Below are 22,917 nucleotides of genomic sequence, written 5' to 3' on the forward strand. Positions count from 1 at the left end.
CAGCCCAGGGTGCTGGAGGCGGAGCAGCAGCAGCAGGGCTGAGGCAGTGTGGAGCTGGGACTGGAGCAGTCCGGAGCTGGGTGCGGTGAGCACCTGAGGAGAGTGAGGGGGACCCTGGACAGTGGGCCCAGTGCAGGGAGATGCCTCAGCCAAGAGGCTCTGCAGGCCAGACTTGGATGGGGATCGTAACCCTGACGGGGCAGGGGCGACGCTGGGAAAAAGGGTCCTGCCACCTAGAGCCTGAGAGCGTGTGGCCACCGCCCGAGCAAGTGTCCAATCCACAGCGTCTCTGCAGCACAACCAGGGCCTGAGAAGGAGGCACTACCAGCAATGGGGTTGCCACGTGATCAGGACAGACTAGAGAAGCTGAAGACAGAGTGGAATATCATACCACAAATGAACGAAGATTTGACTTCAACTTCTTCTTCTTTATCATCACTAGTGGCTCGACCCAATCTTTGTGCTCTGTTTCCTGGGACGAAAGAAGTAGGAATTCATCTCTTTCTGCTCCCAGTCCCAACAGCGAAGGTTGAGCGTTCTTTTTCCTCATCGAATAGAATTTTGTGTTCTGAAAGAAGTGGCCTTCTGCCTGATCAAGAGCATGTCATGAAGGACTGGAAATACTGGACACATGAGAAATCACCAAAAAGGAATGCACTGCATGCGAGAAGTTCATTAACAGAGTTGTGCAAAATGACAACAAGAAACCAAGAAGGATGTAGATATCGTGCTCCATCGTAGGCACATGTAGCCAACTTTAATTGTGTGAGGATTTAAAAACGAGTTAAATCTAATACAATGGTGGTGAAACATTTTTCAGATTTGACTATGGTGCCATAAAGCCCACTTTCACCCTAATGGTCTCACTCCTCACAACCCACCCTGTATTTCTGAACACCCCCCCCCACCCCCAATTTCAATTCCTGGGAAAACACTGCTCGCTGGTCCTTCTATACCCCTCCTGTGTGCTGCTGGGAGCCTGGTACCAGGGATGGGAAATAATGGGCTCAGGGAAAGGGTTGGGACGGCTTTGTGGCCTGCATCATGCGGGAGGTCAGACCAGATCATCATAATGGTCCCCTCTGACCTTAAAGTCTATGAGTCTATCCAGCAGCCCCCCCGCCGCAGAACGGGGGGCGGGATTTCTGGTTCACAGGGCAGAACGTTGGCACCTCAGGGGGATGAGGGCTCCCCTCTGCTTATCCAGGCTGGAGAAGGGGCAGTCGTGTCCCAACATCTCCCTCACATGCCACCCTGCCCTCAGGGAAAGGGCCTGGGGGAGGGAGCTGCTCTGAACACAGTAAAGTCCAACCATGACCGAGACAGCCAGGCTGCAAAGACCCCGCAGCCATCCCCACCACCCTCCTGCCTAACCCAGGCCAGAGCAACCGCCAGCCAGCACATCACACCACAGCTGCTGGAACTCCAGGCCCACAGCACCCCGCTCAGCTGTCCCTGCGATTGCCAGGGAGGATGGTGGTGCTGGGGGAGGTGGGTGAATCACCAGTTGTTTGGTGCTCCAGCATCTCCCCCCAAAAAAGTCATTTCGGGCCGGGCCAGTGCAGAGAAATCACATGAATTCTTTGCATCCATCTTCACTGCAGAGGGCGGCGGGGGTGGGGGGGATCCCCATTTCAGAGCTATCCTTTCTGGGCCACAAACCTGAAGCACTGTCTCCCACGGATGCATCAATGGAGGAGGTTTGAGAACAGATTGATCAGTCACTGGGACCAGCTGGCATTCACCCAAGAGAGCTGAAGAAACTCAAATATGAAATTGCAGAACTACTAACTGTGCTATGCAACCTAGCGCTGAAATCAGCTTCTGGACCAGCTGGCTGGTGGCTAGGCAGAGGACACTGATTTCTAAAAAGGAGTCCAGAGACAATCCTGGCAATTACAGGCCGGTAAACCTAACCTGGTCAGTAAACCAGGCAAATCGGCTGAGACTATAGCAAAGACCAGAATTAGCAGACATAGTATGTTGGGGAAGAATCAACACAGCTTTTGTAAAGGAAAATCATGCCTCACCATTCTATTAGAATTCTTTGAGGGAATCAACAAGTACGTGGATGGGGGGAATCCAGTGGATAGAATATGCTTCAACTTTCAGAAAGCCTTTGACAAGATCCCACACCAAAGCTCTTAAGCTAAGTGAGCTGCCATAGGATAAGAGGAAAGGTCCTCCCATGGATTGGAAACGATAGGGGAGGAATAAATGCTCAGTTTTCACAATGGAGAGGTGAACAGCGGGATCCCCCACGGATCTGTGCTGGGACCAGCGCTGTTCAACGTAGTCATAAATGAGCTGGAAAAAGGGGTGAACAGTGAGGTGGCAGAGTTGGCAGATGATACAAACTTATTCAAGCAAATTCAGCACAAAACTGACTGCAAAGAGTTACAGGGGGAATGACACGAAACCAGGTGACTGGGCAACAAAATGGGAGCTGATAAGTGCAAAGTACTGTAATGCACACTGGGAAAAAACAATCCCAAGTGTGCCTATGCAGTAATGGGATCTGCATTAGCTGGTCCCACCCAAGAAAGAACATGGTCTCATCATGGAGAGTTCTCTGAAAACATCCACTCAGTGTGCAGCAGTAGTCAAAAAAGCAAACAATGTTAGGAACAGGGTAGAAAATAAGGCAAAATATCACAGCGCCACTGTGGTGTGCCAACACCTGGAATGCGGTGTCCAGTTCTGGTTGCTCCATCTCAGAAAGGATATGGTGGAACTGGAAAAGGTTCAGGGAAGGGCAACAAAGATGGTCAAGGGTATGGAATGGCTTCCAGAGGAGGGGAAACTAAAAAGACTGGGGCAGTTCAGCTTGGAAATTAGACAACATGGCTGGGGGGGGGGGAAATCTAAAATCACGAATAGTGTGGAGAAGTGTTATTTACTCCTTCACACGCTACAAAAACCAGTGGTTACCCGATGAAACAGACAGGCAGCAAGCTTCATACAAACAAGAGGAAGCACTTTTTCCACACAACGCACTGTTAACCTGGGGAACTCATTGTCAGGGGACGTCGTGAAGGCCAAAAGTATAACAGGTCTCAAAACAGGAGTAGATAAGTTCCTGGAGATTAGATCTATCAATGGCTGTTAGCCAAGATAGTTAGGGACGCAACCCCATACTCATGGTGACCCTAAGACTCTGACTGCCAAAAGCTAGGGGGGAAGACAGGGATGGATCACCCCACAATTGCCCTGTTCTGTACACGCCCCGTGAAGCCACTGCCAGAGACAGGTCACTGGGCCAGACAGACCATTGGGCTGACCCAGGATGGCAACTCTAATGTACCAACGTTTTTGGCTAAAAAAGTCTGGTTTCGTGTCAAAGGCAACGCTTCCATTTTTATTTTTTTATTTTTTTTGTTCAAAATTTCCTTCATTACAAAACCCCAAGGAAACATTTGGATTTTCTCTGATTCTCCCTGCATCACCATTTTTTTTTTCCAGCACAAAATATGCAAAGGATGAAAAACGTCACAGCTCTAGTTCCGATCTTCCCCAGCACACCCTCACCATGCTGCGGTCATGGGCATGCTGAAGGCCATGAATACAGAGCAGCAGCTCGGTGCAGTTGCCTCGGCGTGAATCTGGAGTAACCAGGATAAGGCCCTTTGGCTTAGGCCTTGTCTGCCCTGGCATGTGGCAACCCCCAGTGCCAGGCTGGGCTGGGCTGTGCCCCCTCAGTTCTGGGTGGGGGCTCTTCATTGTCATTGGTGGGGCAGACGGGACAAGCTCCCCCATAGCTAGGGAGCTGCTGGATGGGCCCATACAAGACATCCTGGCCCCACCATGCACCCCCGCTCAGAGAGAGGCCATCCGGGTGTTCCCAACGGGGGGCGCTGGGCCCACTCTCCCAGCTACCCCAGAATAATAGCATCATCCATCTCTTACCTAGCGCTTCCCAGCTGTAGATCTCAAAGCACGGCACACAGGGGCCCAGTCTCATTATTCCTGTGCTGTAGATGGAGAAACTAAGGCGCAGGGAGGGGATGAGACTTGCCCAAGATCACTCAGCAGTTCAGTGGCAGAGGTGGGAATGGAGCCCAGGTCTGCAGAGTCCCCATCTAGTGCTCCATCCACTAGGCTGTGCCGCTTCAAGCCTTCTCCCCCCACGCCGCCAGACCCGCTCCCGCCCCGAGCCAGTCAGCCCAGCAGCCTTCCCGGTGCCAAGAACCAAACTTTTATTGCAAAAACACAAGCTTATAAATAAGAATTGCACTTGGGTTGGGGGAAAGGGGAGCCCCGGCACAGGGCTCTGTGGAGATTGGGGGAGGGGGCCTCCAGCTCAAATTTGGGTGGGGGAGGGGACCCCATGGTGCTCTGTGCACATTGCCGGGGGGGAGGAGGGGAGAGGAAAGTCTCAGTGCCCAGCAAGTTTGAGGAACCGGGGGCTGGGGGTGGGGGCGAGATGAAACCCCGGCAGATGGGGCCTGGGGTGGGATTATGCCCACAGATCAGGGGAGCCTGTGGAGACCCCCTGTTCTCCATTAACAGCAGGGATCCAGTCCCTGGCTGGGGCTTCTTCAGGGGAGGGTTTATGGACCAGCAGCCCCAACCCTCTTCTCGTTTACCCCCACTACCCAACTGGGGCCCCACCCCTCCCAGGGCATCAACCCTCCTAGAAGCGGTGGGGTGAACTCTGCAGAGACGGGTCCCCGGCCTGCCCTCCAGCCCCAAGGGGTGGGGGGGGGGGGGGGAGTCAGGGCTGAGCCGCCTCCCCTCGCTAAGGCGAACGAGCCTCCTGGGCCTAGAATCAGAGGAGTTTTAAAAGAGCCAGTGGTCAGTTAAAATACAATGGGCCTGTTTGGGTGTCAGGCCTGCCCTGACGCCAGGGTGAGGGGCCCAGCAGGAGGCAAGTAGCCAGCACTTGCCCCCTGCACCTCAGGAAGCCACACAGGGGCTGTGCTACTGTCCCTGCCCCCCCGGGCTGCCCCAGTGTACGGGTTCCCTGCTGGCGCCAGGGCAGGGGAGGGGCGCGCAGGCCGGGGAGCTCAGGATCTGCACCAGCAGGTCGGTGGCCAGGGTGTGCGAGGGCTCCTCGAAACCGATGGTCAGCAGTGGCTGGAAGTCACCCGTGGGCTGCGGGCACAGCACCCTGCAAGGAGAGCGAGGGGCACGTTACAGCCTCTGCCCAGGCCCAGGGGCGCCCAGCCCAGCCGGCGCCCAGCCAACGCACGCCCCGCCCTGCCCAGCCCCCGCCCAGAGCCAGTCGGGCCCCCACACCCTGCCAGGACCACACCCACCCACCACCAGGGGCGCCCAACCCAGTCAGAGCACCCAGCTTGTCCTTGCTCCGATCCACCCAGCCACTGCTCTCCCCGCCCCTCCCTGTCTCCTGAGCCCTCCTGGCTGCCCCTCACCCACCTGGCTGCCAGATTCCCGCCCCATCCCCGGGCCCCCTGTGTCAGCCCTGGCAGGAGGGGGCGCTACTCTCTGTTCCCTGGTCCAGGGTTACTCAAGGCTCACCCCGCGGTGCCTGCAGCTGGATGGGTTTGGGTGCTGCCTCCGTAGGGAGGGTCTCGGGTGGAGACAGGAGTCATAGGGATGCGGGGTCAGCTAGGCTGGACCACGTCACTGGGACTGACACCAAACCCCACCCCCCACCCCCATAGCAGCTCCCCACCTCTCACTGCTGCAGCCGGGAACCCCCTCCCTGCCCCACAGCCCCCTGGCCCACACCCCGGCACTCACCACTGCAGGACGTCGTAGGAGTGCTCTGCATCGGGGTCCAGGGGCACCCAGCGCCCGATGGACCAGAGCTTCTGCATCTTGACGGCATTCTCCCTGCCCGTGTCCCGGAAGCACAGGAAGTAGCTGCAACAAAATTCGGGGGCGAAGGTCGGGGAGGGGTCGGACTGGGGCAAAGGCCCCCCTGGGAGATGACCTGGGGCAGCAGGGCTGAGGAGGACCCTGCAGGGAGCAGGGGTAAATTGGGGATTGGGGGAGATGCCTAGCAGAGGGAAGGGGTGCCAGTTGGAGGGGCACGCAGTGCCCAATGGGAGGCCAGGTGAACCCCTCCATCTCCTCCATCTACACCTGAGCTCCCTGCTGCCCTCCCACCACAGACAGCCCTAGGTCCCTGCCAACGAGGCAGGAAGGGATGGCGGGTGGGGTTGCCCCCTAACCCGGGGCTCAGTGAATCACTGCAGCTCAACATCAAATCTCCCTCGGGCCCAGGCCCCACTCCCAGGGCCCAGCAGCTCACTACTCGGTGCGGTGCCCCCGGCGCCGCCCCCCGGCGCCCGCCCCTTCCTCCAGAACGTCCAGGTTCCAGCGCATCTTCTTGTAGAGGTTGCGGGGCAGGCGGGCAGCCGTGTAGGGCGCGGAGATGCAGAAGCGGAAGACAGAGACCTGGCGCCACTCGCTGAGCCAGAAGCGGCCGCAGAAGAAACATGAGACGCTGGGGGAGGGGGAGAAAAACCAAACAGATGGGGTAAAAGCCCCCTCTCCACCGGGGGGAGCTGTGGAGGGGCTGGCATCCTCGGCCACCCTGTAGCATAGTGCCCCCTAGCACTGCATAGGGTTATTGGGGCTGACTGTGAAGGAAGAGCCCCTCCTACTGAGCCCCCCACCCTGCTCCCTGCAGCACAGCGCCCCCTAGTGCCACACTGGGGCATTGGGGTCAGCACTGACTGCCGGGGAGAGTGCCCCAAGCTGGGTCCCCACCCTGCTCCCTGCAGTACAGTGCCCCCTAATGACGTACAGGGCTCTGTGCTGACTGCGAAGGGAGAGCGCCCCCTGCTGAGCCCCCACCCTCACATACTTGAAGGGGTCGGTGTCCTCCAGGGAGACGAAGCTGAAGGAGGCGTACATCAGCACCAGCTGCTCCAGCCGCAACGCCAGCTGCTCTGAGATCTCCAGCAGCTGCAGGGGAGAGAGACCGGGAGCCTCTGGGCATGGGCCTGGCACTGGGGCAGGACCCCGGGGGAAGGGTGTTCCCCAGCGCTGGGCAGGGAGGGACCCCAAGAGTCAGCATTCAGTCACAATCAACAGCTTGGGTGTCGGGGCTGCCCTGATGCCGGGGTGAGGGGCAGGAGGAGTCACAAGGAAGCCTTCCCGGGATGGGCAGCCCAGTCCCCTTCCTGGTCTTACCCGCAGGAGGGCTGCCACCCCTCGTCTAGTCACTGAGCCCGATGGCAGCTTCCTGGATCCCGCCAGCCACCAGCCTCCAGGCATCCCTGCCCAGTGTGTCTAAGGCGGGCTGGTAATCTAGCTCCTTCTGCCCCCCAACAGAGCCTGGCTAGAGGACGGGTACTATTCGCTGGAGCCCCTCCCCCATTTCGTTAGTGAGGACCTTCAACGGGGCTGGACCCAGTGATCCAGTCGACACCCCAGCTGAGCCCTGCCCCATCCCTCCCCAGCCACGCCCCACACTATGCCCAGCTATCTAGCCCCCCCTTGAACCCCTAGCCCCCACCCTGCACAATGCCCCCACCACCACGACTGCCCCACACCCTCTGGCCTAGTACATCACCCTCAGCCTTCGGTTCTGCTCCTGGAGCCTGTACTCAAAGGCACATCAGTTAGCTCTGAGCTGGGGGTCCTGACTCCCCGCGCCCCTGCTCTAACCACTAGACTCCGCTCCCCTCCCAGAGCTGGGGGTAAAACCCAGGAGTTCTGACTCCCAGCCTCCTCCACCCCATCCGACACCTTTAACAGGAGAGTAGAGAAGGCAGGTGACCTTTTGCCCCTGATGCGGGGCAGATGCACCCCACTCCCACCCCAAACCCTCATGCAGGCATCTGTGATCCCCCCCGACCCCCAGCCCACTCACCCTCTTGCGCACGGACGCCTGCAGGCCGCCCAGGCTGGAGTTGTAGCTGCGGGCGGTGGACTCCAGGTATTCGAAGTAGGGCTGGCACATCTGCAGGAAGGTGGGCACGGCCTTGGCAAACTGCTCCTTCTGCATCCTGTCCCTGCTGGAAAGGAAGCGGGCACCCAGTCACAAGGGACCAGAAGAGGCTCGTTGGCACCGACGGCAAGCAGAGAGCTGCCACCAGTGCCAGGCTGGGGCATGTGGGTCAGCAGTGACCGCAAGATGAGAGCGCCCCCTACTGCTCCCTGCAGGGCCTTGGCTCCTCACCATCCCCCTCCTGGCCCTGGGTATCTGAGTTCTGCATCTCCAAGGGGGTACCGCACCAACACCACTCCCCATTCTGCCCTGGGGCTCAGTGCGCCCACAAGCCCCCTGGCAGAGAGCTGGGCACTCACAGCTCCTGTTTGATACAGACCGGCCTCTTCCAGCGGGCAAAGGTGGCTCCTGGAACCTCCACTCCCAGCTGGGTCAGATCAGAGGTGACCGGCGAATTCTCCTTTTCCCCTGGAGGGCAGACCCCTGGTGGGGCACGGCCTCCCCACCATGTGGGGTACCACCCAGATGAGCCCCTGGCTTCTCAGCAGAACAGCTGGGATCCCAGCATGGCACTGCCCAGAGTGGGAGCTGTGCAGGGTAGACTGGCTGAGAGATGCTGTGAGGGGGGTGCCTCTGCCCCCCATATCAGATACTCACTCCCCACTGCCCCCTCTGTGCCAGGCTTCCCCCTCCCCCCACTCCTATTCTCCCTGCCAGACCCATCTCTCCCCACTGCCCTCTCTGTGCCAGGCTTCCCCCTCACCTCACTCCCCCCCAATTCTGCCCTCATGCTAGCCCTGTCTCTCCCCACTGCCCCAACCACTGCCGCCTCTGTGCCAGGCTTCCCCTTAACCCTGCCCCCCACGCTAGCTCCCTCACTCCCCACTGCCCCCTCTGTGCCAGGCTTCCCCCTCCCTCTACTTCCCCCACCTTTACCCCCCATGCCAGTCCCTTCTCTCCCCTCTGCACCAGGCTTCCCCCTCCCATCGCCTCTACCCCCCATGCCAGCCCCTTCCCTCCCCACTGCCCTCCACCACTGCCCCTCTGTGCCAGGCTTCCCCCTCACCCCGCTCCTCCCACTTCTGCCTCCTCCTGCCAGCCCCCTCACTCCCCACTGCCCCCTCTGTGCCAGGCTTCCCCCTCCCCTCGCCTCTACCTCCCATGCCAGTTCCTTCTCTCCCCTCTGCACCAGGCTTCCCCCTCCCCTCGCCTCTACCCCCCATGCCAGCCCCTTCTCTCCCCACTGCCTTTACCCCGCTGTCCCCCTGTTCACTGTTGGCCCACTTCTTTGCCATACACCCTCCTCTCCCCATTGCCCCCATACTAGGTGCCCTCCCCTCTGCCAGTCATCCCCCCCACATTCCCTCATGCCAGTCCCCTCCAGTGCCAGCCGCCCCCCTCTCACCCCTGCACACCTGTAGAGCAGGTATGTCTGGAAATCCTCTGCCTTCTTCAGCAGGTACTTGAGTTTCTCCGTGACGGGGGTGAGCAGCTCTTCCAGCGTGAGGTTCTCGTGGGTCGGGGACTCGGCCTGCGGCGCTGGGCAGCTCAGCCAGCGGGCTTCGGCCGCAGGCGAAGAGAAAAGGCTGCTGTCCGGGCTGCAGGGAGCCAGGCTCGCCACGCTGCCAGGGCTGAAGCACTGGGCCTTGGCAGAGCCCTCTGGGCAGAAGGTGCCACCATACCCCTGCTTGCCTGCCATCCCGGGGTCCCGTCTTGGCGTCTGCAAGAGAGGGAGCCGCTGAGGCCGGGGCAGGGGGCCGTGGGTTTTGCCCCCACAGGGGAGCAGCCGTTACCTGAAGGGATCGGCCAGGAGAGCGGGTTACTTGGCCCCCCCAGCCTGATGCCGCCAGTCCCCCGTGCATCTCCCAAGTGCAGTGAAGAGCGCGCCAACTCTAGGGGGTGGAGACGAGGGGAGAAGGCCTTGTCTACACGGGGAAGCTAATCTGAATTAGCTAACAAGGCGAATTCAAACCAGATTAGCCCCCCCGTCCAGACACTCCCATTCCAGATAGAGGTGCCCTCAATCCGGATTCGCCCTGGTTGTAGAAAATCCCTGAGGGAGAGGGATCAGGCCCAGAGGTCTCAGGATCATCCAGAGGTGCTGCCAACCCCCCTGCCCCCCAGCCCATCCCCGTGCCCCATCGCAGCAGCAAGGGGCCTTGGTACAAGCCCCCCAGCTGGGGGCAGGTGTGCCCAGGAGCCCCAAGGCCAGGGCCCTGGAGTGGGGGAACCCTGTTAGGGCCCATTTGGCCACCTCCTGCAGGGGGCTGGGTGGGGCTGTTCCCGATTGTGGGAGCAGCCCCAGCTCCAGGCTAGTCGCCCCAGTGAGGAACTGGGCAGGGGGAGGGCGCATCTCCCACCAGGCCCCCCAGGTAAGTGGTTGCTTGAGACATTGTTAACCTCACTGCCTCAGTTTCCCCATCGGCGTAACGGGGGGGGGGAGCTACTTGGGTTCACACTGCAGGGAGGGTGGGCGGGGCTATGATCTTGGGGGCGGGGCACAGGGCAGGGCTAGGTAGCTTTGGAGCGGGACAAAGCGATAGGGGCGGGGCCGTGTGACGGTTGGTTCCCCTCCCCTTCACCTGCTCCTCCTACTGCGCCTCGCGCGCTGGCCACTTCCAACCGCCGCCTCCGTGAGGGGCGGGGCCAAAGGAGGGGGCGGGGCCCCGGGCATCCCAAACAAGGGGGCGGGGCCTTGGCAGGCAGAGAGCGGGGCAGAGAAGAGCAAATCAGTGGGGGGGGGGGTCTGCAAAGGGGGCCAGCCCCCCACCCCTGCAGGGCCCCAGTTCCCTGCCAATGCTAGGGGCCCCAGGCCTTACAGCCTCCCCCCACATCATGCCCCCTGCACCCCACTCCTCCCCCTCTGCAGAAGCTGCACTGAGGGGCCTGGATTGTCACCCCCTGTCCAGAGACCACGTGTGGGGGCAGGGACAGGGAGCAGCTCCCACAGAGGGGGGCACAAAATGGGACATCCCCAAGGCTGCCCCCCCTAACCCTCCTTGCGGGTGCTCAGGGCATCCCTGACAGCCCTCCACAGGGGCCGTGGGCAGGAGACAGAACTGCCACTTCACGGAAATAAACCAGATTTGTTTTCATTCCACATGAGACCAAAAATGTGGGAAGGAACCACAAGCATCACACTCTTCCCTAAAGCACAGTTAGAATCTGTTCTAGCTGTTGATCGGGGTCGAGCAGCACCTGCCGTTATGGTGAAAAAAATCACCACTGGCCACGCTGATATATTTTAAGTACAAAATAAATAAATAAAATAAAATATTCAGCCAGACTAATTTACAAACAAGGAATCTGAGTGGTTCCTTCGGTCCCTCCCCGGCCCTTCAACATTTCAGCTGCCTCAACCCAGTCCTGCCAAAGTGTCAATTTCATCCAAGGAACATTTTTCTGCCAGAGGAGCCAGCTCTGCCCTATAAAGCCCCAGGTGCTGGAGTCCTGGGATTTGTTTCTGCGGCAAAGCCTTTTACCCCCATACGTGAATGGGTGTTTCATAGAGTTGACACCAGAAGGGATTATTTCATCATCTAGGCTGGCCTCCTGTATAGCACAGCCCATTCAATCCCCCCCAGATACCCCACACTGAGGCCAGAGACTTAGGTGACTCTAAACTGATATAGACCCAGGGCTGAGAGGGGCACCCCAGCCCTACAGCAGGCCAGTGGGACCAGGGCACACATAAACCCACCCCAGCAGTAGCAGGAGTTCAGCCCCATTCTTCAGCAAGGGGTTCATGCTCCAGAACAGGGCAGGAGAAATCAAAGCAAACTGATCCTTTCCCTTGCCCCAGGATCCAGCTTCTGTAGGCCCCTACCTGCTCCCTGCAGGTCTGCTGTGTCTCTCTGACCACCTGGCTTGGTGGCCTCTTATCTCAGGCTCTGTGCTGCCCCACTCTCGAACCCATCACCTGGGGGAGGGGGAAAGGGGGGCAACTAATTAACTACAGGTGGGGGTGGGCTAAACCCACCTTTTTTAAAGGGCCAGACCAGCCTGAGCCAGACACAGCTGGTCTCCTGCTCTAGCTCCATCAGTTTAGATGTGGGTGGGAGTTTTGCTGTTGATTTCCTTGGGAGTTGGATCAGACCTGTACCAAAAGCAGGGCAAAGACCCCGTGTGGACGCAGTTATTCCACTAATAGAACAGCTCTAGTAGCGCCGCCTGGAGCTACGTTTTTGCCCAAGGTTTCCGCTTTCAGCTGCTTAGAACTTTGCCAAAGTTTAATTGTTTGGGACAAAACATCCCCCGCCGGGGATCTGCTTCAGGTGAACTTGGGGAGTTTAAAACCACACAACTGGGGGGAAACGCCATTTAGCCCATGTGGAAATTTCCCCCCAACCATTTGGTTCAGCAGCTCTAGCGCCCCCGTATGGTGACACAGGGACATTTGATGGATGGGGGGTAGGCTGAGGTCCTGGGGTCAGAGAGATGCCGCTCCTTGGGCCAGGGACTGTCTTCCTGGCCTGTGTTTGTACAGCACCTGGCACGATGTGCTCCTGGCCCATGATTAGGGTGCCTAGGCACTACTGTAATACACCTAATAAATAACGTACAGCACCAAGCACCAGGTCTTGGTCTGACTGGGGTGCCTAGGCATTACCGTAATACACCTACTAACTAACTAATACAATGTGATCCCAACAGGCTCTGAACTCAGAGACCAGAATAAAGTGAGCCCTGGGTTAGAACAAGCCAGGAAATAATTGTTTTCCTGGGGACAAATTTAAAATATGTTTTTAAAGTTTGGGGCAAAATTTTGTTGTAGGCTTTTTCCAGGTTTTCATCAAAAAGCCAATGTGTGTCGAACAAAGTCATTTGAATGGAAAATATATTTGACACCCAACACCCCGTTTATTGTTTAAAATAATCTCATGACATTTTAGGCCAATCTTGCAATTTGACTCGGGATCTTAAAATGCCTGGGGTTGGCAATACTGGATGTCCCCTTATTCATTGGTGTGTGGCTCAGGGTTAAGCCAGTAGGAGGTGCTATCGGCTGCCAGCTCGTCTCTTCTCTGGCTTCTCCATTGATTTCTGCAGAATTCCAGAGTCCAGCCGTTATGGATTCATCACAATGATGACTGAGCCATGCTCCATCTTGGTTGGTGTTGACTCTGGTCCCTAACAATGACAGCCAAAATGGCCAGTGTGTTAAGAGTTGATCATTTTAGCCCAAACATCTGGCTCATACCAGGCCTGTGGGCAGGGCTTGTAGGTTGCACCTGTCCCCTAACCTTTGTTGTGTCGATTTAGATTGCAAGAGCCTTGGAGCGAGAGCCGTCTCAGCGGGTGTCCGTGCAGCTCCAAACGAAGCCATCCCAATGTCTGCTGTTCTGTGTTTGCGCAGCACCCCCAGCAGGGGTCTGATCTTGATTGTCCCTTCCCCCAGCACCATTGTAAGAAACATGATTCTCTTCTCCTCCCTCTGAGCCCTGAGCTAGCTTAGACCATGCTGCCCATCACCTCGACATCGGGCCTTTTATCACTTCCTGCTGAGGGAAGAGCTAAGGACAAGGCCAGAAGGAGACACAAGGAAGCAGCGTGTGACGGAGACAGGTGGTCGCAGCGCTGGGCCAGCAAGGGTTCCATGAGACGCCCCCTCCAGGGATCACGGCATTGGGAGTTAATAGCTGAGTACAGGCGCGCTGGGCCTGTTACATGCATGAGAGGGCAAACCCCTGCCCAGCCCAGCCTGGGCCCCCAGGTGCCCCACACCAGCCCGAAACAGGTGTATGGAGAGCTCTGGGCTATGCAAGTGCCAGACTAGCTGGTCACGACGATCCCTTCTCCTCAATGGCTATGAATGAGCCTTCAGGACCAGTCCATGGCTGACCAGCTCAGCCACTACCCCCCAGCAGTGGGGGGGGTCAGGGCCTGCGTGGGCTTCCCCCAGTGGTGGGTAGGGAGGCAGGTGCACCCCACATCCTGGGCAGCTCTTCCAGGGCTCAGCTGTCTGGAGGCAAGACACTAGCGGAAGGTAAGGCCCCTCTGCCCAGCCCCCACAGGCTCTGGCCACTTGCTCCAGGAATGCGGCCACGTGGCTGGTTGCTGGCAGCGCCGGCCCAGGAGCACATCCGGGGGGCAGAGCCCCAGCGGAGGTAACTTAGCATTGCGCGAGTGGCGTCAATGATCCCCAGCTGGTGTCAGTCTAGGGCACCCCCGGAGAGCTGGCCCCGAGCGTTTGTGCCATGATGCCACAAGTGCTGGGTGGAAGACCAGGGATGAGTGGGATACGTAGGAGGCTGCTGAAGCATTTGCTGGCGTGTGGAGCGTGTCAGCAGAGAACTGAACAGATGACAGTACGGGGAGCTCTCTCCTCTAAGTCTGTATGAACCCACTACCCCCATTGCAGCACCAGGGGGCGCTGTGCTGCAGGGACAGGGAGTATCAGTAGGGGGCACTCTCCCCTTGCAGAAAGCACCAAATCCAAAACCCAAGAGCAGGACTAGGGGGCGCTGTGCTCAGTAGGGAGCATTTCCCCACAGTCAGTGATGACCCTAATGCTCCAGAGGGGCAACAGGGGGCGCTGTGCTGCTGGTAGGTCTACGGTTCAGAACAGACCCCAAACCTAGCCAGGCATGATGAATAAAGATCCCCCAGACCCCATCCCAGCTCCCTTCAGGAGAATCCCCCCTGCCTCCCTCAATCCCCATATAGGAGCATTGGGACTTGGGCATTTCCCCCACTTCCTGTCCTAAACTGCCATGCACAGGGCCCTGGACGAGCTAAATAAACTCCAGGCCCACTGCGGCACTGCCCTGTTCCCCAGAAGGGGGCGCTGCAGCTACCATCCCTGCCCTGGGATTCTCCTCTTCACTGAACTCACCAGGTCCATATTAACCCCTGCTGCACTGAGGCCAGGTGCCTCCGTTGGTTCCTGGGCCTTCTGCAGCAGGTTGAGGGCCCAGCCACGGTGCCCCCACATGCTGCCCAATCCCTCCGGCTTGACCCATCTGGCAGCCTCTCACCACCATTGTGGGGAGCTTCCTCCTCAGCCTTCAATGTGCTTCTTAACTGGGGGGGAGGGGAGAGCATCAGTCTCACAAAGTTACCAGTGGGGAAACTGAGGCACAGGAAGCTTGCCCAAGGTCAGTGGCAGCGGAGCAAACTGAGCCCAGGAGTTCTGGAAGCCAGAACTCCCCCTGTTCAAACCACTAGACCCCACTCTCCTCCCAGAGCTGGGCATGGAACCCAGGAGTCCTGAGTCCCAGCTGCTGCTCCCGAAGGGTTTCCCACAGCGCTGCTCTGGTTGAGGGCTCTTCTAGCCTCCCGGAATGAGACGCCGCCAACAGTTGGGCTGCAACATTTGCTTAACTGGTCTATAATTTACAACTCACATCTCATAACACAAAGGCAGCTGATTGGCTCCCTCTTGCCCCACAGAACACAGCCCGAGGGTTTCCCTGCGGGGACAGAGGTAGTTAAAAGGCAGGCGGGCGGTGGGGTGACTGTAACCTTGAGTCTTTGCCTGGAGCCAAAGCGACCACACCCCAAAGGCTGACAGGCAGGGGCGGGAATGTTAGAGGGGAAACTGAGGCACAAGAAATGTGACTCCACCAGGCACACACAGCAAGTCAGTGGCAGAGCCGGGAACAGAACCCAGAAATCCTGATTCCCAGCCCCTCCTGCTCTAACCACGAGAGCCCACTCTCCTAGGTCCAGGACAGAACCCTGACTTCTGGCCATATGCCCCTCTTTAACCACTAGACCCTTTTTTCTTCCCCATCAGTAACAGAACCCAGGAGTCCTGATTCCCAGCCCCACCTCCATCACTAGACCCCTCACCCATTCATAAGCAATGGGCTCAACGCCTGCCAACCAGGATGAGAACAGCCCCTGTTGTGGTGACACTGCGGTGAGGGGCACAGCTCCGTGGGGGCTGGAGCAGCAGGCAGGTGCATGAAGCCCCCATGGGGAGGTGCTGCAGGATGGGGCAGCACCCTGTCGGTGGGAACTTAGAGACAGTGGCCTCCCCCACACCCCCGGGGATGGGAGTACACAGGGAATCCCTTCCCCCAACCCCTGTGGGTCTGCTATGCCCTCAGCCCTTGTGCCTGCCTGACCTCCCCATGGGGCCAGCAGCCCCCAGCTCTCACCCCAGTCATACCCAGGGAGGCCTCTGCTCCCCTTTATCAGGGGTGATGTGGCTCCAGCCCCTCTAACCTTCATGCAGTGAGCGGGGAGGCTAGGACATCATGCTGAGTGTGGTCAGACTGGTGAGAGACAAGGAAAATGCAGGGAGTGGGACAGGGGCTCAGTGCCCCCATACAGCACGAGGGGGCGCTGTGCTACTGGGAGCAAGGTGGGGGAGCACAGCAGGGGCGCTCTCCCTTCACAGTGAGTGCTGATCCTAAAACACCAGCCTGGCACTAGGGGGCGCTGTGCTACGGGGAGCAGGGGGCACTCTCCCTTTCAAGGCAATGCACAGGGCCCCCTGGTTTTGGCTTAGAATTAAAGCTGGAGCCCTGATCAGTTGTCGCAGAACCCGAGGTCAAGTCCAGCACCCTGCACCCAGGCAGGGCCACGGGTACCTAGACCGTCCCCCACAGTTGTTTGGCCGTGTTCTTAAAAACGTGGCCCAGCCCATGGCCAATGACAGGGTGGGAGTGCCAGCTTCCTGGCCAAAGTCCCTTTGGGGCAGCCCCCTGCCGCCTGCCTACAGTCCCGATACACTCCCCCTTCCCCTCCAGTCCTAAAACTGTTGTGCGCTGTTGCTGGTGGCTGTTAAGCAGCTGATACAGCCCACCCCAGAGGCAGCTGCATTTCAATGCCATGCCAGGGATCCCTGTATAAACACCGCCCATGCCCTGCCCCAGCGGCAGCTGCCCCCACCAGCTCCTGTGTCACCTGGCTCCAGATGCTTCAAATGGTCCATGATATGAGGCAGAGCCCACAGACAAAGGGCTAGGCTGATCCTCGCCTGGCCTTGTGGGAGCAGATGGGCCTACAGCCATGGGCAGAGGGCAGCTGAACCCTGGGTAGAGCTGTGGTAGGATGAGGGGCTGCGGGGCATAAAACCCCCTAGCTCAGGGAAGGTTTCCAGGGCTTCAGAGAGGGGCAGGGGGGTGGGTCACTGGATGGCAGGGGTGGGAGGTAGATCCTCCTGGGCATCCTTCTGGGACCTGGTCACCAGTCCTCCCCCAGGACCCAACATTGGGTGCCACTCCTCTGCCCTCAGGGTGGCTCCTACTTGCCCCGAGGGTCCAGCAGCTCCCCACCCCCACGAGCTGACTCCACCCTGGCCTGGCAGGGCCCCCACCTCCCCTCAGTGCCCATCCTCCCCCCACCCAGGATGCAGGGCACAGACCCCTCCTCTCGCTGCACCCCTACCTCTGAGAGCAGGGGGTGGGGCTCAGCCTTTCACCCACTGCAGCGCCAGGGCCAGACCCAGGCTGGGGGTAGGAACCAGGGTGGGGCCAGCGCTGAGCTCCTCCCCTTCGCTTGTTGGCAAAACTACAATGGTCCAAGAGAAAGTCACGGGCAGAGGGGGCAGCCGGGGGCTCAGATGGGGAGGGTGGGGTTGGAGGGCAGCAATCCCTGGCAGGGACTCCAAGAGATCCACCTCCCCATCTTGCTTCTGCAGCCTTGGAGCCAAACTGCCCCCCCCAGCACGGATCCGGGCTGGCTCCCCGCCCCACTGAGTCCTTCAGAGCCCCACGGGGCGTCAGTGGGAAACCCTCCGTCCGTTCCCGCGGCCCAGATCTCCCCTGGGCTAGCAGGTGTCCGCGAGGTAGTCGAAGTGGCGGAAGGCCTCCTGCTCGGCAGCGGTGAGCAGGCGCGGCTCGCGGGGCGGCGTCAGCGCAGGCGCCTCGGCCGTGAACTCCTCGTCGAAGTTGCTGATGTCCTCACGCCCCTTGATGATGGGGACGAAGGGGGGAGGGAGCCGCCGGGCCAGCAGGGCCTCCCAGTCAATGACCTGCGGGGGGGAGGGGAGCAGTGAGTGAGTGGGGGAGGCTGCAGCCAGACTGGGAGTTAGCCCTGCCCTTGGGAACCTCCCACCAGGCTAGGCCGGGCTGGCCCTGGCCAAGCCTTGGGCAGCAGAAGGCAGCTGCAGGGTGGGAGGCACAACAGGGGGCGCTCTCCCCTGGCAGTCAGTGCTGACTGTAATGCCCCCATGCAGCACCAGGGAGCGCTGTTGTCTAACATGATCTTAGACCAAGGGGGCTGCACTTCATCCTGGATATGGAGGGAGGGGGCATCGCCTCCTGCTGGCTGAGCCAGGCGTGGCAGTGCCAGCATCCACAGGGGGCATCCCAGCAGGAGCCAGGCTGTAGCCCGGGACGGGGGCTGCAGTGGAGGGTTGTTCTGTCTGGAGTGGGAGTGGGGGGGTGGCCGCAGGGCGGGATGTCGGGGGAAGAAGGAGGGGGGTTAACATGGGGGTGGGGACTGACCCTGAAGAACGGCTGCTTCTTGACGTCCTCGGCGTCCCGCTCGCTGGAGCCCAGGCGCCGCTCCGGGTTCCTGCGCAGGAGCTGGACAGAGACACAGTCACGCTCCAGCGCCTTTCCCCCACCCCTGCTCTCCAGCCCTGGAGATCCCCCATCCCCACTCGCCACCACTGGAGACCCCCCCCCACTCTCCATCCCCAGGGGAACACAGGCGCTGCACTGAGCCACCCTTCCTGATCCCCACCCAGAGCAGAGCCCTGGAGCATGAGGATAGCTTGACCAGATGAGCCATACACTGGAGGGGCAGGAGCTACTCCACGCTGGGGGCAGGGCCCCCACCTCCCCTCAGTGCCCATCTCCCCACCCCCCGGTGTCTAGCCCCTCCTCCCAGAGCCCACCCCCTGCTCCAACAGGCCCTTCGGGAGCTGCCCTGTTCCCTGGCCCAGCCCCAGTGTGTGTGGTGGGGGCAAGGCCTGGCGCACTCACCCGGCGCATGACGCCGATGGCCTCGGTGGACAGGAAGCGGGGGTACCGCACCTCGTCATTCACGATGCTGTCAAACACCTCCTCCTCATCGTCACCTGGGAATGGGGACTGCGGGGGGGAGCCAGGGGGCGGGTCAATGTCCCCCCAGCTCAGAGCGACCCCCAGCGCAAACCTGCCACCACGCTGCCCCGAGCGCCCCCCCAAACCCCATGGAGCTGACCCCACGCACCTCAGCCCTGACCCAGCCCCCCCACCCTGAACCAAGCGCCCCCCCACCTCCAACCTACCCAATATCTCTCCACCTTTGACCCAGCCCCCCCCCCCGTCCCAAGTGCCCCCGCCCCATGCCCCCTGCCTGTGACCAGGCCCCTCCCCCCAGCCCAAGCCACACCCCCTCCCTTCATTCAGACCCATCCCCCATCCTGCTGGGAGAGCCCCTCTGAACTAGTCCTCACTCTGAGCCCCTCCCCAACCTACCTGCCCCTCCAACTGCCCTCCCCCACCCCGACCAGCCCTGGGGTGGCCATGTGAAGGCCCAGGGTAAGACCCCACCCCCCGACTCACCTCCCCCACCAGCATCTCGTAGATCAAGACGCCCAGCCCCCACCAGTCCACGGCGCGGGTGTAGGACGTGTCTGTCAGCACCTCGGGTGCCAGGAACTCGGGGGTCCCACAGAACGTGCTGGTGCGGTCGCCGTAGCCCATTCCTGAGCGGGGAGGGGAAAGGGTTAAACCCCGGGGTCCCCCCCATGCACTGAGCAACCCCCTCCCCATCGCAGGGTGGGGGCTATGCCCGGGGCTTCCTCCCAGCTCCCTGGAGGCCACAGACCCACCAAGGCTCCTGCCCCCGCTGCCCCCCCTTCCACTGCCCCCAAGCTAAGCAGGGTCAGTGCATGGAGAGAGCTCCCAGAGAGCAGGCTATCCCCTCAGGCAGGGCTGGCCCCAATACCCCAGTGTGGCACTTGAGGGCACTGTGCTGCAGGGGGTGGGGTGGGGGCTCAGTAGGGGGCGCTGTGCTGCAGGGGCTGCCATACCTCGGGGTGGTTATTAACAACCCCTGAGCTCCCCCCAGAGCTGCGTTTGTCCTGGTGCCCCAGCACGGCGCTTCCATCCCCCTGCGGCCAGATACGCGCCTCTCCTTCACTTCCTGTCCCAAAGTGCTGCATTCCCCCCCCCCCGAGTCCTACAGCTGCCACGTCTCCCCACGGAAGTGGCTGCACCCCGGCGCTGGGTGAGCCACCTCATATAAGCAGCTTCTACGTTCCACCCCAGAGGTGGCTGCACTGCAGCGGCAGGTGGAGTGGGCATAGAGACCCCCAGCTGCCTAACGGGCCCCAGTGGCAAAGTATCTTGACACTCACATATAACTGCCCCTGGTACCCCTGCCCCCCTCCCTTGCCCTGTGCCCAGCACCCACCTTCCTTGCACAGGCCAAAATCTGCGATCTTCACAAAACCCTCCTTGTCCAGTAATAAATTATCCAGCTTCAGGTCCCTGAAGGAGGAGGGTGCGAGGGTCAGTGTGTGCTGGCAGGCTAGGAGTCCGGCTATGGGGGAGGACTGAGGTCTAGTGGTTAGAGCAGGGAGGGCTGGGAGTCTGGACTCCTGGATTCTATCCCCAGCTATGCACAAAGTCCCTTCCCAGCTGTGTGCCTCAGTTTCCCTACCTGTACAGCAGGGTGCAGAGCGGGGAGCCCCATGCTGGGCAAGGGAATGTTCCCCCCTCCCCCATTGAGAGTCTCTTACCTGTACACTATTTTGCGCTCATGAAGAAACTGCAATCCGAGGACGACACAGGCGGCGTAAAACCTGCAGGGGACGATGGAGGCGGGGGGGGGGGGGGTTGTCAATGCTACAGCCTGTGCTGGGGCAGCCCCTCCCTGCTGGCTCTGCCATACAGAGCAAACCCAGCCCAGTGGGGGAGCAAGAGCGGGCTGGGAGCCAGGACTCCTGGGTTCCATTCTTAGCCCTGGGAGGGGAGAGGTGTCTAGTGGTTAGAGCAGAGTGCTTGGAGCCCGGACTCCTGGGTTCCATTCTTAGCCTTGGGAGGGGAGAGGTGTCTAGTGATTAGAGCAGAGGGCTGGGAGCCCAGACTCCTGGGTTCCATTCTTGGCCCTGGGAGGGGAGCGGTGTCTAGTGGTTAGAGCAGGGGGATGGGAGCCAGGACTCCTGGGTTTCACACCTGGCTCTGGGAGGGGAGTGGTGTCTAGTGGTTAGAGCAGGGGGCTGGGAGCCAGGACCCCTGGGTTCCAGGCCTGGCTGGGACTGCTAGCAAGGCCCTGTGGGCTGGCGCGTGGCTGCCCTGCACTCACGTGGCCCGTGGCTCGGTGAAGACGTCAGTGTGGATGTGCATCATGAGGTCGCCACCGGCTGTGTACTCCATGACGAAGCAGACGTGCTCGGGCGTCTGGAAGCAGGCAAAGAGGTTCACCAGGAACGGGTGCCGCGAGCTATTCACCGTCTCGAAGATCCTCTTCTCGCACATCAGGCTGCGGGGGAGGGGGACATGGGGAGAGGCAGGGAAAGGCAGGGGTGGGGTGAGGGAGTCGGTTCCCCAGGCCCTCAGGAGGGATCTCCAGAGGGAACTGGCTGGGTCTCCATGGCACGGGGGGCAGAGGGAGGGGTACTGGGCACTCACCTCTCCACCTCGTCCCGCGCCACGATGTCCCCCTTCTTCAAGGCTTTGATGGCGTAGAGCTCCCCTGTGCGGCTGTATTCGGAGAGCAGCACCTGCAGCCACACACAGCCGGCATTAGGGGCCGCACCACGGCTGGGGGCCAGGGCTCCTGGGAGGGGAGTGGGGTCTAGTGGTGAGAGCAGGGGCTGGGCGTCAGGACTCCTGGGTTTTCTCCCCAGCTCTGGCAAGGACTCGTGGCACGACTGGGTGCAAATCACTTCTCTGTGTCGTTTCTCTGTCCCGCTGGGAAGGGCCTAGATGGGGGGCACTTTAGACTTCCTGCCACAGCAGGGGGGCTGCAGATGAATGAGTGGGGGGGAGCCCTTGAGGAGTTACTGGGGGGAGGGGCTGGGGGAAAGGGCACGAGTGGGGCTGGGTCCAAGACTCACTTTGCCGAAGTGCCCGCGTCCCAGCACGGCCAAGAACCTGAAGTCATCCAGCGTCAAGGGCGTCGTCCTGGGGGGCAGAGGCAGAGTGAGAACTGGGCACCGCTGTGGCTGGCAGCCGGCGTGGGGCGGGGAGGGACCTGCACACCATGGGACAGAGAGTCCCCTTACCCCTCCCCTGGCCCAACCCTGAGCAGGGAGGGCTGCGAGTGGTGCCCCCCTAATCCCCACCCCCTCGGGGGAGAGAAGAGCCCCAGGAGGGGAAGGGGCTGCTCGCTTCACCCCTGCCCCCCCCACAACCCGACTCCCTCTGTCAACCGGCTCTGGGCAGTGAGAGTCCCTGGTGGGGGCTGTGGGGGGCAGGGTGGGACCCTGGGGATGGGATGACTGTCCCAGCGGGGGTCCCACGAGGAAGGCTCTGGGGTAAGGGAAGGGGTCTGTGGGGAGGAATGGGACTAACAAGTGTGTGTGTGTGGGGGGGGGTAAGGCAGGAAGTGGGGAAGGGGTCTGGAGGGAGGGGAGGGGCAAGTGGGTGAGGAATTAGGTCAGCAGGCAGGAGAAGGGATGGGATGGAGGGGCAGGGCTGGCAGGTGAGGGAGGGGCCAGTGATAGAGGGGTGGGGTCAGCAGGTGGGGGAGGGGCTTGGCATGTGGCAGGTGTCAACCTGGGTGGGGCCCTGTTGCCAGCTTTCTCCCTGGAGTGGCTGGGAGGCTGGAGCAGGGCTGGGGGAAGGAGTTCCCCCCCCTTGTCCCGGAGGCAACCTCCAGCGAGGTTGGGGGGACAGCGGCCGGGGGTCTGGGTCAGGAGCAAATGGGACTGGGAGGGACCCTGTGGTCTCTGGGGCTGGGGAGATGGGGGGCAGCATGGGGGCAGGGGTCCCTCACCTGTGCAGGGTGCTATTCCCAGGCCTTCGGGTGTCTCCTTCCAGAACCGGCTCCTCATCTCCTGCTTGCGGGCTCTGGGGGGCAGACGGGGGTGGGGGGGGGTCAGCCAGACAGGAGCTCACCCGGCCCCCTCACTGCCCGCTGCACCAGGTGTTGGGGGGCAGCTGAGATGGCACCACAGTCCCATGGCAGTGCTGGGTGGTGCCAGAGGTTTGAGGGAT

General features: G+C 60.6%; 2 protein-coding genes across 7 annotated transcripts in view; both read right to left on the reverse strand.

The window, feature by feature from the left end:
* Positions 1–268: 268 nt before the first annotated feature.
* On the reverse strand, positions 269–14,249 carry C22H19orf67 (chromosome 22 C19orf67 homolog). 4 transcript variants are annotated; one of them, XM_065576181.1, is made up of 7 exons: positions 11,694–14,249; positions 9,283–9,587; positions 7,790–7,931; positions 6,779–6,879; positions 6,221–6,415; positions 5,707–5,829; positions 269–5,110 (listed from the first exon to the last, which is right to left on the reverse strand). In XM_065576181.1, the coding sequence occupies exons 2-7, from the start codon at positions 9,564–9,566 to the stop codon at positions 4,921–4,923; spliced, it is 1,035 nt and encodes a 344-aa protein (XP_065432253.1). In that variant the 5' UTR covers positions 9,567–9,587; positions 11,694–14,249; the 3' UTR covers positions 269–4,920. The 4 variants fall into 4 exon arrangements, with proteins under 4 accessions (XP_065432253.1, XP_065432254.1, XP_065432252.1 ...); XM_065576180.1 differs by lacking the exon at positions 11,694–14,249 and adding an exon at positions 10,268–10,429 and having other exon boundaries at positions 270–5,110; positions 7,790–7,934; XM_065576179.1 differs by having other exon boundaries at positions 271–5,110; positions 7,790–7,934.
* Positions 14,250–15,181: 932 nt separating this feature from the next.
* Positions 15,182–22,917, reverse strand: part of PKN1 (protein kinase N1) — a 48,422-nt gene continuing 40,686 nt past the window's right edge. For 2 of the 3 annotated variants that reach the window (XM_024110029.3, XM_008173440.4), the window contains exons 13-22: positions 22,697–22,770; positions 21,816–21,882; positions 21,388–21,479; positions 21,062–21,238; positions 20,496–20,558; positions 20,168–20,244; positions 19,315–19,457; positions 18,751–18,858; positions 18,268–18,348; positions 15,182–17,792 (exon numbers count right to left, since the gene is read on the reverse strand). In XM_024110029.3, the coding sequence (XP_023965797.2) occupies positions 17,589–17,792; positions 18,268–18,348; positions 18,751–18,858; positions 19,315–19,457; positions 20,168–20,244; positions 20,496–20,558; positions 21,062–21,238; positions 21,388–21,479; positions 21,816–21,882; positions 22,697–22,770 (1,086 nt within the window). In that variant the 3' untranslated portion in view covers positions 15,182–17,588. The remainder of the gene's footprint in view (positions 17,793–18,267; positions 18,349–18,750; positions 18,859–19,314; positions 19,458–20,167; positions 20,245–20,495; positions 20,559–21,061; positions 21,239–21,387; positions 21,480–21,815; positions 21,883–22,696; positions 22,771–22,917) is intronic. The other variant, XR_010594449.1, reaches the window with a different exon arrangement.

This window comes from Chrysemys picta, chromosome 22, assembly GCF_011386835.1.
Source record: "Chrysemys picta bellii isolate R12L10 chromosome 22, ASM1138683v2, whole genome shotgun sequence".
NCBI lineage: Eukaryota > Metazoa > Chordata > Testudines > Emydidae > Chrysemys > Chrysemys picta.

Bases quoted from the DNA above. Each gene is read 5' to 3' on its own strand.
- C22H19orf67 (XM_065576180.1), bottom strand. From the start codon at position 9,566: ATGGCAGGCAAGCAGGGGTATGGTGGCACCTTCTGCCCAGAGGGCTCT. The intron at 7,935-9,282 runs GTGTGCAGGGGT...CTTCCTTTCCAG, and splicing joins CAGACATACCTGCTCTACAG to CAGGGACAGGATGCAGAAGG. The intron at 6,880-7,789 runs GTGAGTGGGCTG...TCTCCCCTGCAG, and splicing joins AGGCGTCCGTGCGCAAGAGG to CTGCTGGAGATCTCAGAGCA.